Source organism: Eptatretus burgeri, chromosome 17 (assembly GCF_056783735.1).
Source record: "Eptatretus burgeri isolate ZD-2024b chromosome 17, Ebu_testis_v1, whole genome shotgun sequence".
Classification (NCBI taxonomy): domain Eukaryota; kingdom Metazoa; phylum Chordata; class Myxini; order Myxiniformes; family Myxinidae; genus Eptatretus; species Eptatretus burgeri.
Window position 1 is genome coordinate 33,281,761 of NC_140977.1, and position 19,674 is coordinate 33,301,434.

General features: G+C 43.8%; 1 protein-coding gene across 6 annotated transcripts in view; it reads right to left on the bottom strand.

Moving 5' to 3' along the window:
- Window positions 1-19,674, bottom strand: part of SNX29 (sorting nexin 29) — a 375,087-nt gene that overhangs the window by 326,837 nt on the left and 28,576 nt on the right. For all 6 annotated transcript variants that reach the window (XM_085862384.1, XM_085862380.1, XM_085862382.1 and 3 more), the window contains exons 6-9: window positions 9,412-9,482; window positions 6,106-6,248; window positions 3,000-3,117; window positions 608-764 (exon numbers count right to left, since the gene is read on the bottom strand). In XM_085862384.1, the coding sequence (XP_085718510.1) occupies window positions 608-764; window positions 3,000-3,117; window positions 6,106-6,248; window positions 9,412-9,482 (489 nt within the window). The remainder of the gene's footprint in view (window positions 1-607; window positions 765-2,999; window positions 3,118-6,105; window positions 6,249-9,411; window positions 9,483-19,674) is intronic.

Sequence of the window (19,674 nt, forward strand, 5' to 3'; positions counted from 1 at the left end):
GGACAGACAGACAGATACAGACAGACAGATACAGACATATGGAGCCGATTACAATAACCCCCGTTATTTAAAAAAAAGCATGAGGATAAACATCAAAACAGCATTCTTAATGTGTCTGTCTCTGATGCTCTGCCCAAAGGCAAATTCAGTATCCCCAGAGATGTCTCCTAGCAAGGATTAAAAGAGTACAAGGCCTTTACCTTCCCAGTGGGAGTCAAAGTATGAATTATAAATTTGGTCAGGAGGCCAAAGATACCTTGCCCACTCTTCATAAACCACGATGAGATATTTAACGTCCATCAACTAATACTAGAAGATGGGTTCCCTGCTTTACATCCATCGAAAGGACAGTGCACATTATGATAACACCCTGTCTGAAAACCACCAATCCGACAGTTGATGGTTCGGTCGACAATCACACCCACGAGACAGTTCAACGTTAAGTGCACTTTCTCTGCACCAAGTTTGTCAGACTCTTTAGGTGATCACAATCCAACAAGCAGCAAAACTCGAAGCACAATACCAAACTGCCCTTATCATTTTTTTCTCAACCCAGCCCACCATCAGTACCACAAATTTTTTTCTATACAAACTCGACTTCACTGACTCTCGAGTATCCAGCTCCTGGCTCCAGCCATCACCCTGCTCGCGTTCCTGTATCTCTGTACCAACATCCGATTCATCCTCTGCGTCGAATGAGACGATGGTAGGAGGTGCTCGTCTTTGCCTCGGTCGTGTTGACTTCCATTTCCCATCTTCTGCCTCTACATGGAGAAAAAAAACAAAAAAAACTCTTGAGACTGGACAAAAAGCTACTGCAAGGAAGAAAATGCATGGTTAGAAAGTATTCAGACATTCAGACAGACATTAGGAAAGGTGATAAGATTTTTATTAAAAGTACAGTGACTGTATAAATGTGTGTGTGACGTGGAGAGGGGAGAGCTGCACCACCCCCCCACCCCCAAACCCCTCCCAGTAAGTGAAGCTTAAGGGAGAACATGACACACAACCCTTTCCTTCCTTCCCACTACAATAAATGTGTGACGGACCCGACACACCCCCCCACAATAAACATGCAGGGGAAGAATTCACAGGAAACACATGCACATGATACACCCACCGCGGCAACAAACGGGTGAGAGGGACACACACACACACACACACACACACACACACACACACACACACACACACACACACACACACACACACACACACACACACACACACACACACACACACACACTAAACTGGTGAGGGGATATGCCCCTCACAGGAGCCAGGGAGGCAAACACTCCCCGCTGTAAGAAACAGGCAATTCTCCATCCCCCGTCCCCCCCCCAATCTCCCAACCCCCACCCCCGCCTCTCCACAAAAAGTGGGCAAGCGCAAACCAAAACAACCCCACAAGAAGTGCAAGAAATTGAGAATACTCATTACAAGAAATTGCTGAGAGAAAACTCATTTTAGAAGAGGCAGGGGAGGGCTCTTTCCCAGGAAACAGTGGGAAGTGGTTCTTCGCAGAGGTGAGGATCAACATATGGAAATTGCAGTGCATTGGGGAGGAGTAATGGGGATGTGAAAAGTGTGGCAGGCTCAGGGACATCACTCGGGTATTAAAATAAAGATGGGGGAAACATGGTATTGTGTGCTCGTTCATTTTCTGCTGTTGGGGGAGGGGGAGGGGGAGGTGGGGAGTGGGCGAAGGCCGTTTTAAGGTGAAGAATGTACCACACTGATCACACACTATTCCTTGACGAGACCCTCGCACAGACATCACAATCAGCACAGATGTACACAATCACCCATCCATACTCAAGCTACCGTACCGACAGGTCCTGCCAATATCCCTGTGCCCCTCTATCCCTCATGCTTATCGGTACCTATCGAATTCCAATTTAAACTTATCACCTGATATAGCTGCCACTACCTTTTCAATGCATTACCTACTCTCTGAGTTCATCAATTCCTTGCATGAACTGCCTTGCATTACCATAGTCTTATCCCTCAACTTTACTCTCAGGCTGTGTCCCCTGGTCCTATCACGATCTATTCTGCTGAAGAACTCTTCTGCACCAATTTTGTCGATACCCTTCGTAATGTTAAACATCTCTTATCCTGCCACCTTTGTAACCACCTCCTTTCTAATGTATGAAGTCCTGTCTCCTTCAGCTGCTCCTGAAAGCCAAGTCTAGCTGGACACTGAAATCGATCTAGTAGCCATGTGCTGAACACTCTAAATGTCCTTCCTGATTTGTGGTGACCAAAACTGTACATGATATAAGAGATGGGGCCTCACTAAATTCCTACACAATGTTAAAAAGCACCTCTTGATTTATAATTGACCCCCCCCCCATGAATACAACCTAAAAACCCTGTTTGCTTTACCTATAGCTACCAGGCACCAACCTGTCTGCTTACGCCCTATAAATAAATTACCACCTCCAGATCCTTCTCCCGTCTGATACTCCAAGATTGCTAGTTGTATCATGTAATCTCTATTTTCATTATTCTTACCCATCCCCAGTACATTACATTTGTTTTTGTTGAACTGCATATGTCAATCTTTTCTTTTTTGATACAAAGTCGAGGCTCGTGGAAGAGCTAGGACATTGAAAGGATCAGGACACCACAAAAAAAAAGCACCAACAGCAGGTTGATGGACAAAATGGAGGGAGACTTGGATTTTTGCCCAATCTATGAAAGTATCTCGACTTTCCTAAATCTGATCACACCACACCCCTCTCTGCTCTCACCTTACCTCCAAGCTTCGTATCATCTGCAAGTTTGGAAAGCCCACTCTTAACCCCACTGTCCAATGTAAAAGGAATGGAGGGAGCAAAGGAAAACGAGAGCAAGCAAGATCATAAAAGGACAGAATCAGAAGCATAAGCAAACAAACTTCCTGTACAAGTAAAGGACATAGGGGAGTGCAAGAAAAAAAGAAGAAAAAAAGAAAACATAAAAGGAAGGTGGAAGGCTGTTTAAGAAGAGCCTACCTCTGCCAGCTGCTGTGGTGATGACGATGGGCACAGGCTCACTAATAGAAATCGGCGTTGAAACGCTGTTTCCACCGGCTCCCGTGATTGTGAACTCACGAATAAAGGAACCGACACCCTTTCCAGATGAGAATCAATAGGGGAGTGGGTGAAGGAGACAAAAAAAAAAGAAAAAAAAAACAGGATAATTCATGAGACCGTCAAAAGTAAGTGACACACCATGACACTTTTGCAAACCTCACACAAACGTGGCCACAGCAGTGGTACCCGTTACTGATATCCTGTTCACAATAAAGTGCATAACTCTGTGACCAAAGACAGTCTGAAAGTGACATTTGTGGCAGGTCGTATAAAATGAACTTCTTTTATATGCAACACAAGGCTGAGGGCACGGCTGTGCCACTGATGCAATGCCCTTTGCTGGTTAAGGCAGGAATTTAGAATTTGGATGTGATGCCGGCGATAGCTCACCTACTCTTTGGGAAGGACACCATGACATCGATAACGTCCACCAACGAATGCTGGCAGATCGGACGCCCGGTTAACGTCCATCCGAGGGACGGCGCACCCACTGATGAATCACCCTGGCTGTGAAACACAAGGACTGTTGAAAGCTGGGTCTGGATTCAAACCCAGGCGAGACAGCTTCGAGACGAGTGTGTGTCCCTCTCGGCCATCCTGTCAGCCCAATAAAATGAACAACCGCAATAATATAGGATTTGGTGATTCAGTTCTTCAAATCGGTATTTCCCACCAAGGACATCTTAATTAATGGCTGCCAATTATCAATGCATTTTGTTCTGGTTTAATTAGAGAGTTTATAGAACACCTTACTGCCCAGTCTTGAGAAAAAGGTGATGAGAAACGTCTTTTCGACTCTTGCTTTGTGTTTCTGAGCACAATCTATATTTCCTACGAGCCATGATTTTGTCCGAATCTCGATATTCCTCAACGCTGACAGCGGGAATGCCATATTCGATTGGTCGAGATGGCGTCGTATTTTGGCCAAGTTCTGCTCAACTGGAGGTTTTTGGAAGTGCCAAGAAGGCGATTTGTGTTCTGCAGTGGTGAAGTATATCATTAAATTCAAATAAAATAAAGATTTAAAGGTTGCATAGATAAGTTTAGCGCCGTAGATGCAGCGTCTTTTACACCACCTCATTTAACACGTTACATTAGTTATTCATGCCTGTTGTTTGTGTAGTTTATGATGTCCTTAACAATACTAAGTTTACTGTTTGGAATAATTTTCAATTTGTTTGACTGGCAGACAAGCACTATCAGCCACGATTTTTCTTGGGTCAACCACATTTAAATGTTGGCTTCCAAAGCCAGACGCCGACTGGGCATCCTCCGTCGTACAAAGTCCCACCTTATCACACCTGAACTCCTATCCACCGACGAGGCTTTCATCCACATCTTGATGGAGTACTACTCTCGCCTCAGGGTTGGGTCCTCTGCCTCACATGTTGAACAGTGTGATATGCCATGGAAACCAAGACCTTCAAGATCATTTGAATTTCCCATGATGAAGCTGAGTCTATGGGGTTATCACTTTGCCATCGTAGACAGGTCAGTGGTCTCTGTCTACTACAGCTTCTTTTCTGGTCTTGAACCCTCTGCTCTTTCTGTGCTTTGTCCCCTCACCTCCCCAGCACCCTCTTCTTTTCCCCAGGTTTCTGCAGTGCACACCTTTTGACCCCTTCTGGTGAAACGATGTAAATCAAGGATAACTGCTCATCTCCACTAATTTGTTCTCCTTTTTACCCCATCTGTGGAACCAACTTCCACATTTTCTTAAATCTCTGCATTCTTCCCCATATTCAAGACAGCTGCTCAATATCATCTCAGATCACCCCCCATGCAAAACCATGGTCTTTTCTACCCTTATGAACCAAACCCCAATCACTTCCCCTTCCAAATTTCCAGTTTTCTCTCCTGAGAGTTTCTTTCTGTATCCATCTTCTCGACCCCATGCATCCTCTCCTGCACCCCCCCCACCGCACCCCAATTCCTCCAGACCCATTGCTTGTCTGCCTCCCTGTGTCTTGGCCTTCAACTCTGCTGTTGGGGTTTCCCCCCTCTCTCTACTGCTCCTTTTGTCTTGTTGCATCCTGATCCATTCAGTGTACTAATACTAGCTCTTCCACGAGTCTCGACTCTTATACAAAAAAAATACAGAGGTGCCATCACCTGCATACCATAAATTATTGAACCCAGTGTGGCATTGTTTGTCTTTCCAGCTTTGTAGCAAATGTGTATTCTTGTGACGTCTTTCCAAGGTGTTTTTTTTCAGGACAGGACTATGGACTTGCCAGCTGCAACAGCCTCTACTGTTAGTATTGCCAAATCCAATGAGGTCTGCCATATACAAGTGCCAGGTGGAGGTTTTGCAGCTGCCCAAACAATGGCTTTAACTGAGCACCAATTCTTCAACTAATTATGGAAGAAGCCTGGCAGGTAAGGTTTCATTACTGAGAATTTTAGCTCTTTGTTTTCATCCAGCCAAGATATTCTTTGTTACTGCCACATTCATTATCCAGAATTCAGCATGTGACATAAGAGGGTCTAAAAAAAATCTCCCTTCTGTTGTCATTAAACATCATCCTCGAATCAAAACCTGTGTTTCTTCGTAAGGATGTTTCGTAAATGCACAACAGTATTCAATGTAATCTATTTTCAAAGTTTAAAATTCGTGAGATGGCATTATTAGGGAACCTGTTTGTGTATTGACAATTCAGTGGTGACGCGTAATCCCGTGCAATGGCTAGAATTCCATGAAAATATAATTTAAAGTGGTGAAGCAATAACATTATAGTCTCACACTCCCTCGCAGGATACACAGTGGGACCTAACTGTCTGTGAAGTTCCAGCACTAAAGATAAAATGCAAATTGAATCATCCATCCTGAACCCCCATTTTATTCTGAGATGTCACATCTCCTCTATCTCCACTCCCTTTGGTGCCATAACAAGTATTTCAGTGAAAGAGGGCAAAAGAAAGCCATGTGTAACAAACTCTCCGAGTGCTCGTCGAGACTGTGTGGGCCAGGCCCTGCAGGCGAGTGGGAACCAATTGGCTATGAAATCCCAAATGCGAGCAAAACCTGTGTGATAGCAGACTCCCGAAGGCGAGTCGTGACACCGTGCGTTGAATCACGCACAAGGTCAGATATGGATGTGCCGCCACGTCCGCTGCCGTTCAAGTCCTCGTTGTCAATGTTGATTGCAAACACTATCGGCTTCAAGCCTGTGCATTGTAGTGCAGAATGTTAAACTTCAACCAAACACCAAAGAGTCAAACAATCGTTTTTGCATTTTTATAAAATGACATAATGTTTTGATAAAATTCAACAATTTTATGAGACAGTACGAATTGAATCATCCCAAGCAGACGTCACAATTGCGAATAAGGATTTGGCGTTTTATGAGCCCATCATGAAGGTGTCAAAGAATGATTTCAATTCCTATGTTGAGTCATGAGCACTGACATGTAAATCTACCCGGCATCTTTCAATGGGTCTGACAGAATAGCTCGAAGGGAGTGTGCTCGCCTTTGACTTGCTTCGTCTGAACTAGATTTTATGGAATACACTCCGATTTAACCCTATTTCCCTGGCGATTTGCAGGCGGTGTTGCATCGCTCAGTCAACCATCCTTTCAGAGGGGCCATTTAAACCAGTCGTCTCATCATGTGCTGCCACAAACTTATTAACGTTGAGGATCCCACTGTGCCTTCAAGCAAAACTAGGTCATTGTGCATCAAAGTCCAAATTCCTAGCCTGAAATTGTGCACAGCTGAAAATTGCATATCACGAAGCCATCGGAGGTGCTTGGGAACTGTTTTTCAACACCTACTCTGCTGACAAAGAACAACACACTTTTCAGACCCAATATATGTCGCAGCTTTAATATTATCAACTAGTAAAGAGCCCATCATTATGGACGGGAGGAAGAGGAAGCGGGACTTGGAGGACGCGTTCACTATAGCGCCACTGAAAAACACAATAGCAAATGTCTCTCCTCTCAGAGATCGTGTAAGGGAATTGTTTTGGGGACAAAAGGGGCAGGTAAAATATAAGGGAAGATAGGGGATCGATAGGGTTTAAGGTTACGTGAAAGAAACAGATTGACACAAAACACTGGGGATGATTGTCCAGTGTGAGCCGGTATTTTAGGAACACCTTTTTGTACAGTGACATCACGTGCAATCCAGGCTGGGTAAACATCATGTAGAAATAAAATACACAACAGTCTCAATCAGGATGTCCAATGAAGTGAACCGGCCAGAAAATAAAGCATCGATGATAACACGTTTCATGCAAAATTTCAGTCTGAAAGTCCCGCCGAGCCAGCTCCGAGATACAGTTTGGAAATTTGGAGTGTTGAGAGTGCAGGAAGAAAAAAATAAAATAAAAAAAAGAGTAATTCTAAGTTGTGCTTTAGTTCTCCAAGGGCTCCAAGAAACTCTGTGGTACCACTAAAAATTGTGGGCGTTAATTGTAAAAACAAACCCGACGACAGCAATAAACTTTCCCCCAATGCTATAGGAGGCTTAAATATCTGAGTGAAATAACTACGACATGTTACACTGGTCTGCGTCATTTCAGAGGTCTTGGTTTTCTCAACGGTCCTTATATGCTTTTTGCATGCTGAATTTAGAAGTTTCTCATGTCGCTCAATCAGGTTAAGTTTTTTTTAATTTTAATTTTTCGGATCTCAATTTTTTTAAGATATTCCATAAAAATTTTATTCCTTCCAAATTTTATGTTCCATAAAAGCCAGAAATTACCTAAGATTGCCAAACCAGAAATATGTCTGATAATGTCAGACCCTCGAGTCCTGAGTAAGAATTGCATTGATCACACAAGTGCAAAATCGACAATATCAACCTGCCTCACAGATATTGCCTTATAGTAGAACAGCACAACCTGATAACAACCTCATCGTAGAACCTTATGCCAAAGTGAATTTTTTTTTGAAGCATTTGAAGGAATAAACTTTCCCTATGCTGTATACAATCTGCTCCGACACATACTACATCCAACATCTTCCTACTGTAGCCCACCAACGTCACCCAACCTTCCTTCAACAACCCTCACCCCAGCTCGTTTGAAAAAAAAAACACAAAATTCTGTGTCCAATCCTTGCTGCAGAATAAAGAATCCACACATATAACAGTTTCATCGCTGACAAAAAGCATCTCCCCTGGCCTTCATTCCTACTTATCTCCACTCCACCACCTTCACAACACGCATCCACAGCATTCCCACTGTCACCCACAATGCAACCCAAACACCACCTGCACCCTCACTACCCTCACTGCTGCCCGCACCCACATGCTGCATCCCACCCACCATACACTCCCAACACCGCACCCCTTCATGCCACACCCCCACCAAAACCTCCCACATCACCACCACCACCCATAACAGCCGCATCCACACTACTACATGCACTTTCCGTACCCCACCTGTTGCCCTTTTCCCCATCGCACCACCAACCACAGTTCCACCCATAAGTTTTCAGTTGCGAGTAGAAAATGTGACTCAATTCCAAGTATCTAACTACGTCCACTCATTTGTTCCTCTTTTTCCCACCTGTGGAACCAACTTCCACATCCTCTTCAATCTCATTCCTCCCTTCAAGTCTTCAAGACAGCTGTTCACCACCATTTCAGATCATCCCCCATCCAAAACCATGATATTTTCTACCTCCGTTAACCTCCCCCACCGCAAAGTCAATCTCCTTCCAAATTTCCAGTTTTTCCCTCCAAGGAGTTTGCTTCTGTATCCAGTCTTGTCCACCATATGCACCCTTTGCTACCGCCCATTCCTCGCCAAACCTCTTATGTGTCCAAGTCTCCCTCTATTTTGTCCTTCAATCCTGCTGTTGGTGTCCCTCCTCTACCCCACCCCTCCTCCTCCCCTTCTCTACTGTTAGTTTTATTCTAATGTGTCGTGATCCATTTTATGTTCTTGCTCTTCCACAAGCCTTGATCGTACATACAAAAAAATTAAAAATACTCCAAGCCAGGTTGTATTCACAAAACATCTCTCTCTGAAGTTTAGAGTCTAAAGTTTAGAGTTTAGAGTTTAGAGTCTAAACAATACAAATAATGTTGTCATTACTGTTCAATACTGTGTTTAGGGTTTTCACCTAATACAATGTTATAAAAAAGGCTAATCTCAGAACTGTAAAGACTTACTTCAGGCTTTGAAATCATGCCTTATCCTTTCAAACGTTATGCAAAGGAAGTGGAAAACAGAATCAACCTTGCATCAAGTTGTTAAATTGTATGGACCTATTTCCCATACAGAAAACCTACTTTAAAAAATCGTGGCATGACAGGCCCTGATAAATTCAGACAGTTATGTTCTGACAAATCCAGTGGTGGGGGAGCGTTCACCAACCTGCAGCCATTGTGGGAAGCATGCTCGCCCTCTCATCGTCCATCAAAAACGCCCAATCCTCGTAAAACATCCTGTAAAGAATTGAGAAGGGACAAGCGATGACCGAAGACAAACTCTTGATGAAGGATTTAACTGTGATATTCATCTTGTTATTTCGGTTCAAAAGTATTATCGCCTTGCTTCAATGCAAAACGTGATGCATTTTCTCCGAAGATGCTCTGTGGATGACGAAAAGCAGCTCAGACAAAGTGCAATTTATTGTGTGTCAACTTGGGATCCCTCTACGTTTTGTCCTCCACACTTCCGCCAAAGCCGGAGACGGGGGACATTAAAATGAGTGCCATCCGACCGACCGATCATCAGTCCATGTACTTTTATATAGACGATATCTCAAAAGCTGTTGAACATTTCGCTTTCATATTGCAGACATCTATTCCTCATGACATTATCTCAACCTGATTAGATCGCGGATGTGATTGGTTGAATTATGTTGCCATGGCAGCTATCTCCGTAACTTGGCTTGTGTACATAATATTTCAAAAACTGTTCAAGATTTAGCTTTCTATTACACACATCTATTCCTCAAATCACACAAAATGAAGGGGACCTGGAGTATCAATCAGCTCCTTATTTTTTTGCTCGGAATTCAAAGGCAATTTTTTGCAAAGTTGGAGAAAGATTCGTCGCAAATGGCTGTGAGGTCACCGCCGTTTGGTGACTGCCAAATTGCCATATAGATTTGAGCAAAATCCCCCAGCACTCGTGTCCAGTGTTTGAAAGTTATTCAATGTTGACGAAAATCAATGTTCAAAATGCGGCTTTTTGAAAGCGAATGTTGCCGTAAAGTTTCATATGTGGCATTGAAAATTATGACACAAGGAGACAAAACATAGGCAAACAACATTCAAGGAAAGAAAGTATTGGCTTGCCTTTTTAAAGTACGAAACAATAAGTTATGTCCAAGAAAACTTTTAAGTGATCAAAGTCTCAATAGGAGTTGTGCATGCATAACAGCAGGGATATTAACAGACAGTAGTATACCTTTCCATGAGATACAAGGAAGCAAAGTATTGTTACATTTGTGTGTTATTGTTACATTTGTGTAAAAGAAAAGGCATCTCTCAACAGAGATCATGGCCAGGAAACCAGAAACACATTCGTGGATTTATTTCCTTTCCACAGTCTGGTGGGCTGGAGACCTGCCAACAAATGGCTTCTAAATGGCTATGTCAGCTGATCGGTTACCATTGTTCAGCATGTGGAAGTGGGCATAAAAAGCCTGGGTATGGCTCCACACTAGGCTTGGTACCAGCTCTGCTCCTCGACAGCTCCATGCACTGCTTCATGTGACTGCCAACTGGCAGGGATTGTAATCTGCCGTCTCACAAAAGGATTGCACCACTATCTTCGCAACACACAATAGTGATTCTGCCTGGAAATACTTTCACAAAAGTATTTTCTCTCATGCACTGGTTTATCCCCATCCCTCTGCAATTTTTCTCTCCATCCTCTGGAGTCGAGACCATGGTACACTGATTCCTGTTGGAAGGAAGTTGCAGTCAAGCAGCATGCTTTCTCAGCATGGAAAGCTAACCCAATAGAGGGTAACCTTCGTTCATTCTGTAACTCACAAGTGCGTCATTCCTGAAGCAAGCTATAAAACACCATTTTTTTATTTTTATTTTTTGTATAAATTGTCGAGGCTCCTATGAGAGCTAACACACAACTCACAGCAAGGCATGAAACAAGAGGGGCGGGAGTGGGAAGGACAAAACAGTGGGGAACAGACACATTAGGTAAACTGTGGAAGGGAGAGGGATGAAGATGGGACGGGGAACATGGCGAAGAGAAGATGGACATTACAGGGACTTTCAGAAAGGAAAGCAGGGGAATTGAAGGAAGTAGGCTTGGGTGGATTATCGGGGTGAGAAAAGATCGAGGATTTGGATGGGAGATGATAAGAGGTGGTGGTGAACAGCTGTTTTGAAAGCCTGTAGTCCAAGAGCATTAGGGTTTAACCTGGACATTTTTGGTAACAAGCTGATTTTTTCAGGAAAGGTCCAGGAATGTGTGTGAAATAACATACTAAAAGTCCTCATGAATCCTCCTTGAGAGTTTTCCGCAATCCAAAATGGCGTCCAAAATGGCCGCCATTTCCTGTTTTTCTCATAACTTTGCAAGTAGGTTTACCTATAACACATTTTAAATGTCTACACATATGTTTTGAAGTATAAGGAACTCAATACAATACATATCGGAAGATTTTGAAATACACAAAAACGAATAAAACCGCTTAAGCTCTTTCAGAAATCCAAAATGGCGTCTGAAATTGCTGCCGTTTCTGGTTTTACACCAAGGTACTTCAACACGCACTTTAAATGTCTTAATATATGTTTTGCGACTCAATGAAATGAATCATATACTTATTGGGAATTTTTCAAAAACACGCATTTACCAATAAAAACACTTGAACTAGTCCCAAAATCCAAAATGACGCCAAAGATGGTTGCAATTTCCTGTTTTTCTCATGACCCTGTGACTAAGTTACCTCAATATGCACTTTAAATCTCTAAATATATTATGTCTTGAGAAATAAGGAACTCATTCAGATACTTTGAAGTACAAAGGAAGCAATAAAACCGCTGAAGTTCTTTCTGAAATTCAAATGGTGCTCAAAATGTCCGCCACTTATCAACACACTGCTGTTTTAGCCCGTTTCAAGAGGCAAAGACATTCAAAACAAGATCATGCTAGAGATTCAAACCTCAAAAGTTTCAGATGAATCTTTACCTTACGCATGCACACACCTAGTTGCATCAGTCATTGTCTTCATCGTCGGATGCTGTATCTTCAATGTTGATGTCCTCTGAAGTTGGGGTAATATCATCGTCGGCATCTATAAGAGTTGGTGCTGTATTGTTGCAATTGAAACCACTGCATTTACTGCACATTGAGGTACAAAAGAGCCCAAGTTTCTTGCAGCTACATGTCATGCTTCTGCAACCATCTGGTTTACACCCACATGCCACCATGTTCAGCAAAGTGTTGGGTGCAACAGCAATGTCTGTTTCTACCGGGGTAAGAGTCCCGTCCTGAAATCGCCAGCCCCATTCTGTTGGAGATAAGGAGTTACCCATCCATTCCTGGATGGTAAGATAGGCGCGATATGAATGTTGCTTTGCTGCAGCACTAGTTGGAGGTAGACTTTCTAGCTGAAAGGATGAACTCAGGGAACTGCGACCGATTGCCCGTTTGTATGCGATGTGACGGTAGTCATCAAGAGATTCAAAACTGCTGGCTCCATAAAGCTTAAGAATGAAGCCTTCCCCAGCTTTTTCCACCTCGTCATGGGTGCTTCCACTGTTTGTGAAGGTATTCAGCAAGTCGTAGTCCCGCTTCTTGTGCACCATGTTGAAAGCTTTACCCTTGCCCTGACGATAGATCGCAGAGACCGTGTCACATCCCGTCACAGCATGAAGAAACATCAAGTGATTTCTTGTGTCTCCTATGGCATGCTGAGTCTCATGAATGTTGAAGACCGTGACAGGATTACTGCGGCATAGCATGTACACATCTGTGGAAGAGGTTGCCCGAGCAACTAGCATTACCAGTAAGTCTGTGTCCGTACCAACGACAGCAACTGGCACATGTTCTGACTCTGCCAGTGCTAGTGCTGTGGAGACAATCAGGGTGTCGGCGTCTGCTTCTGCCTGGACTTTTGGAAGAACTCAAGAGGTCTTATTGGTACTTGCGTGCTTCAGCATCTCTTAAGATGTATTCTAATGAGTTCCTCATACTTCAAAACATATATGTAGACATTTAAAGTGTGTTTTGGGGAAACCTGCTTGCAAAGTTATGAGAAAAACAGAAGAGGCGGCCATTTTGGACGCCATCTTGGATTGCGGAAAACGCTCAAGGAGGATTTATGAGGACTTTTAGTATGTTATTCTAGACATATTCCTGGACCTATCCTGAAAAAATCAGCTTGTTACCAAAAATGTCCAGGTTAGGACCTATTTTGACCTAATGCTCTTGGACTACTGGAGGGAAGAATGGGAAAGAATAGAGTGAGGAAGTTTATTCCAAAGGCGGGAAAAAAGAGGAATGAAAGAGTGAAGATGAGCACCGATTCGTGATTTTGGTAGTTTTACCAGAAGGGGGTTGTTGGCGGACCTTGAGCGCCCTGTGGAAATGTGGTGGGGACAAATCGCAGAGAGAGCAGGGGGGGCAAGGCTGGAGAAGAGTCAGTAGAAGACAGAAAGACCACCGACCAACCTACGGTGATTGAGTGAGAGGTCCTAAGACTCAGCTTCATTGCGGGAGATGCCGATGATCTTAAATGCCCTGGTTTTGACAGCGTGAAGCCGAGAAAGATGTTGTTTTCTGGCTCTCCTGAGGGTAGATACACACTTGTTCCGAGCTTTGTGGAAAGAACTGAGATTGCCCTCAGTTGGGTTTGCTTTCCATGAGGCAAAGGCAAGTTGTTTCAGGACAACTGCCTCGCCACAAGCTTCAGTAAACCAAGGGTGGGAAGAAGGGTAGGACAACTGAACACGAGATGGGATAAATCTGTGCATGAGGGAGAGCAAGTTTCTTTGAAAGAATTTCCAGGATGAGTTGATGTTTGAGAAAGTAGCGATAGGAGACCAGTCTGTAAGTTTGATGGCTGCTTGGAGACCTTGCCAGTCGGCTTGAGTGATATGCCAGACTCGACGGCGGTGAGGTGGTTCTCTGATAACAGCCAGAGAGATGTCCACTTTGACAAGGATGTGGTCAGAAGAACCGATTGGAGAGATGGAAGAGCAGCAGATATTGTCAGGGAAATTTGTCAAAATCAGATCCAGAAGAGATGGAGTACCATTGGTTGAGATCCGGGTCGGGAAGTTGACCGATTGAGTCAGTCCCAATGAGTCGCAGAAAGCTTTTGCTGAGGTGCCATGGCAGGTGAGAGAGGTACCCACACCTAGCCAACTGGTGTGATGACAATTGAAGTCACCTCATAAGAGGAAGAGAGAGTTTGGATGAGAAGATAGAAGATGGTCCATGTTTTCAGATAGTGAGGTGTAGATGGAGTCGTCACTGTTCGGTGGACGGTACAGTACACATATAAACATGAGGTGGGAGTGGAGGGGAAGCAGAGGCCAGAGGTATTCCTGGGAGTGTGGGGGAGTGAGAGCAGTGCATGGAGAGTGAGGAATAGAGTCTTTGATGAAGAGAGCAACACCTCCACCAGGACGAGGCTCAGGTCTGTCATACCGTAAGAGGGAGTAACCGGGGAGAGATACTTGGGAGTCAGACACGTCTTGGGAGAGGAAAGTTTCTGTTAGGCAGATAATGTCTGGTTTGTCAGTGGCAACCTGTATGGAAAGATCTGAAAGGTTTGAGCGAAGGCCCCGGATATTTGAGGTCCACACTTTTAATGAAGAGGTAGGGGAGGAGGCTTTGGGTGCAGGAGGTGGAGGGGGAGGGGGAGGGTAAGACAAGGGACGAGGGGGGGTAGGTAAGGAGGGTTGTTGAAAGAGTGTGGGGTATTGCAGAATGAGGAGGAGAAAAGGTTCTGTGGTGCTGGGGGTGAGGGGGGACAAGAGACAAGGAAGAAGGCAGTTGAGGATTTGAGGAGGTGGAGTGAGGAGATGGAGGTGAGAGGGCAGTGGAGGGAGGCAGCTTGGTGGAGGAGACGGGGCGGCAACTTTGAGAAGGATGAGTGAGGGGGATGAAAGGTGGGAGAAAGGTGAGGGGGGAATTTTTGAGAGAGGTGAGAGGGAGGCTTGGAGGGAGAAGAGTGGGATGGTTGCTTTGAGAGTGAGAGTGAGGGGTGAGGGGGGTGAGTTGGCACTGAAGTTGGAAAAAAAGAATGGTTGATGGAAAGCAAACATCCATGGCAAACTGTCGTTTTTAAAAGTTTTAGATCAGAGATGCGATTTAACACAATTCTTGATGGATGCAATGAAGGCGAATTCAGAGAATGGAGAGAAGAAGCGCTGTAATAGTTGGATTTTTTAGGCAAGGAATGAAGGAGAGCTCGAAATGAGAGCAGTCTGTTAAAATAGCAGAAGAGTAGTGCATTCTGAAACAGTAAAGAGTACCACATGTGTGAGAGAGGAAGATGAAGCATTATAAGATCGTTTTTGTTGTTAATATTAATGTTTGAGAGAGTTCAACAGATTAGGTCATGGAAGTGTAGGAAAAAAAAAATCGAGGAAGAAGCCGAGGAGGAAGTTAAGAGGAGGAAGAAGAAGCAGAATCGGGAGAACGTGAGCGTGTTGTTGTTGTTTATTTTTTATTTTTTTTTAGATAAGAAAGAGATTAGTTGGGAGAATGGGGGATGTTTGGAAAGTGGGGAGGATGAAAATTGAAGGTAATGGGGAGGATAGAAATTGAAGGTAATGGGGAGAAAAAACAAAAAAAAACAAAAAAAAAAAACGATCGAACACCGAGTGGAAGCGGTAGGCCTCAAGCCTAGGCCAAGGCCTATGCCTCAAACACCAGGTAAGAACGTCGACAAAAATACTCACAAAATAGCACTATTTTTGAAACAAAACCGAACTAAGAACACACAGTAACATGTAGGTGACAAAATTAAACAGTTAAAACGGGACAAATAACGACCGAAAACTTAACTTTGAGAACGACAGCAGGGAGCCCGGAAGGAGACCTCTCGTCGCTCCAAACCCCGAACCAGAAGTCTTACACATCTCAAAGCTGAACTCTCCAACCACTCTCCTTCCTCCAGTTATAGTGATGCATTGTCAAGTCCATCTGATGTATACTCTCCCTCCATCCCAAACCTCATCTCAAATGGAATTACTGTCGAATCTGCTTGAGATAAGACAGAATGTTGAAACTATTTATTTGCCTCCAAATCTCATGTCCCCAACCGATCCTGTTCTCTCTCCATCATCTCCCGATGTTATACCCACTGTCGATTGGACTCAGAGTCCTCACCCGAGAAGGTAGAGAAGATTCTGTCCGGCCTTGTCCCTGCTTCGGCAATGGGCCCAGGCGGCATCAGTGCCATTATTTTTTCGAAACAATATCGAGGCTCGTAGAATACCAAGTATACAAAATGGATCAGGACAGAACAGAAAAGAATGAAAACAACAGTAGTAAGAGAGCTATGAGAGTAGAGGGAGTCAATAAGCCATGTGTGGAAGTAGCACTGGATACCATGGGCCAAGAGTTTGGAGAGCAAGGAGGGGTGCCAGACTGCATCAAATGCTGGAGACATGTCATGTGAGACAGCCCTGATCTAACGTCTGATATTGAGGGCCTCCAACCATTGCTGGGAGAGGAGCAGCCAGTTCAGAGTTCAATGACGAGGATGGAAAAGAAACATGATCAGATTTCAGAATGTTTGAAAACAAGAAAGACTCAACATCAGAAGCAATGATGGATTCCTTGATTTTGCTTATAACTGGAAGTAAGCTCACTTGGCATATCGTTGGTAAGGCCCAGAAGGGTCTGTTTTTGCACCCTTCTTGTGGATGGGAGTGATGTTTGCAGACTTCCATGCAGAGGGTAGGTCGCCATTGGAGAAGGACAAACCAACTCGGGCAGACAGTGGGCGAAGACCGGTAGAGCAGAATTTTGGCATTCAACACAGTCTGGCACGTAGTACAGCTGTTGCATCATTCGGTTCCTTATGAAAGGCAACATCAAACCAGATGAAATTCGCCACCATCTTGTTTTTACCTCAAATTATTTGGATTTAACTATTATTATACCCAATGCACAGAGTGGCCTGAAAGTCCCTTTACCCCTCCACAGTAAAGCATTCGTTCTTAAACTCTTAATATGCAGGTTTTATTTTGCAGTACTTACAAGAACTAGAAAGTTCATAGAACACCGTACTCCATGAAGTGATCAAGTATATAATTCAACTGAAATGAAATAACGATTTTTAAGGTCATATTTAAAAAAAAAAAAAAGTTTCCCACTCTTGATGCAGTATCTTACACACCACCTAATTTAACATGTCCAAGTACAGAAAAACTGGACGTTTTTGGAAGCAACAAGAAGGCCGTTTGTGTTCCTACAGCGTTCAATTATATACTTCAATTGAAATAAAATAAAGAATTTAAAGGTCATATAAACAATTTATTCCGGAAGTTTACCGCCATTGATGCAGTGTCTATTACACCACCCGATCTAACACATTACATTAGTTATCCATGCCTGTTGTTTGTGTCCTTTATGACGTCCTTGTAAACAGTTAATTTCCTGTTTGGAATGATTTTCAATTTTGTTTGACTGCCAGACAAACAGATAGACAAAAAAATTATGTCACTCCTCTTAGGCTGTCAGCTGAAGCTCCCAGAAGTGGTTAGAAAATGAGTGCCGTTCCACCATCTGGGGGACTACGATTCTTTGACGGTTTTTGATTGCTGACAATATGCCCGACCTTGTGCTAAAAGTTTGACTTCAAAATCCTGCCGGTATTTTTATGACAGACAGAGACAGTTGGTCGTGTCAGGCACAAATTGCTCATTTTAGAGCTAAATATCAAGTTCACACCTTCATAACATCATCCTTGGGAATTTGCCAGGTATGATATTTGGTAAGCTTCCAGACATCTAAGGGAACTCTCATATTGACTTCCTCAACAATCCTCTTGAAAACATTCAGTCACTCAAACTTCTGGGTCTCAACATCAGCTATGATCTTTCCTGGAAAACCATATTTGTAAGTTGGCCCCCAAAGCCAACCACCGACTGGACATCCTCTATCGTGCAAAGTCCTTCCTTGGCACAACTGAACTCTTAACCACCAACAAAGGCCTTCATTTACATCTTGATGGAAAACTGACTGCTCTCCCCTCTGGATTGGTGCCTCTGCCTCACTTTGCTCAGCTTGACATCGTAGAATCCAAGTCCTTCAACACCAAATTGTAATCACCCACGATGAAGCCGATTCCACAGACCTATCAATTTGACATCGCAGACAGCTCGGTGGTCTCTTTCTTCTATGGCTTCCTTTCTGGTCGTGCACCCTCTGCTCTTTCCACGCTCTATCCTCCCCCCCCCCCCCCGCCACTCCATGTTTCTGCAGAGTGCACACCGTTCACCAGAACCCTATTTCTGGTGCAAAACTCCCAAAATCTTGACTCACTGCTCACCTCCACTCATTCGTTCCTCTTTTTTTTCCCCCACCTGTGGAACCAAATCCCACTTCTCTTCAATTCCCAAGTTATTGTTTTTCTATCCCCTCTCTCCCAAACCTCTTATATTGTTCCATTGCTGTTTCATCCCCAGTTTCCCCTATCTTCTTTCAGCCCCCTTCTTCATGTCTTTAAGCTTGTATCCAGCTTATTCCACCGCTGTGCCCACCTCCCCCTATTATCTCTCCTGCTTCCCCCAGACCTTCTTCCTCTGTGTCCTTCTACCCTACTGTTGGTGTTTCCTCCATTTCTATTGTTCATTTTGCTCTGTTCATGTTTCTGTTATGTGCTCCAGCTCTTCCACAGCCTAAACCTTGAATACAAAAAATATACAATAACGAACACCTAAAGCAAAAGATTGTAAGTACAATGAAAAGACCAAATGCACTTACCAGCAGAAAAGTGTCACCGCTTGGACTCGAGGATCCTTCATTGGTTTGTGAGACATCACATGGGATGCTGCCTTTTTGCAAACACTCGAATACAAACTGCTGGCATCAGTTATTCTGCTGATCTTAGCGATGACCCTGAGCGGAGCTTTTTCTGTTTGACCAGCTCAGCAGAGACATCAGACTGGATCCCTCACTCAGCCTTGATGTGGATGCACTTTGTGTCTCTTTAAGCATCCAAATTCCACCACGTTAAATGTTATATTGATGAAGTGTTGGTGGCAGGTAGGGTGAAAACTGACTCCGTGAGGGATGTTGGTGGAAATCCATAGCGATTAAATGTTTGTGCTGCTTTGCAATTTCATGACTCGGTCCATACAGATTAATCAATTTTGGAACATATTCTACATGTGTTCGAAAATGGATTGTTCCGTCTCTGGACTGTGAAAGAATGTACACTGTCGTTCTTGATGAAGTGGTCGTGCTTCAAGCACCTAAAATCGGATTTTTCTCCTGACATTCTGACACCTCCAGCTGAATGAAATCAAGGGATCCGATTCGTCTGTCGTCATAGTCCGTCGCTTGCATCACGACGCAAGTGGCACAGTCAACCAAAGTGCAACCAAGAAATGGTGCAAAGTAATTTGATGGCTAACTTTTAAACTGACATGTTTCGGATGTAAAACTTTTGGATCAAGCATAAGTTACCAACTCGTC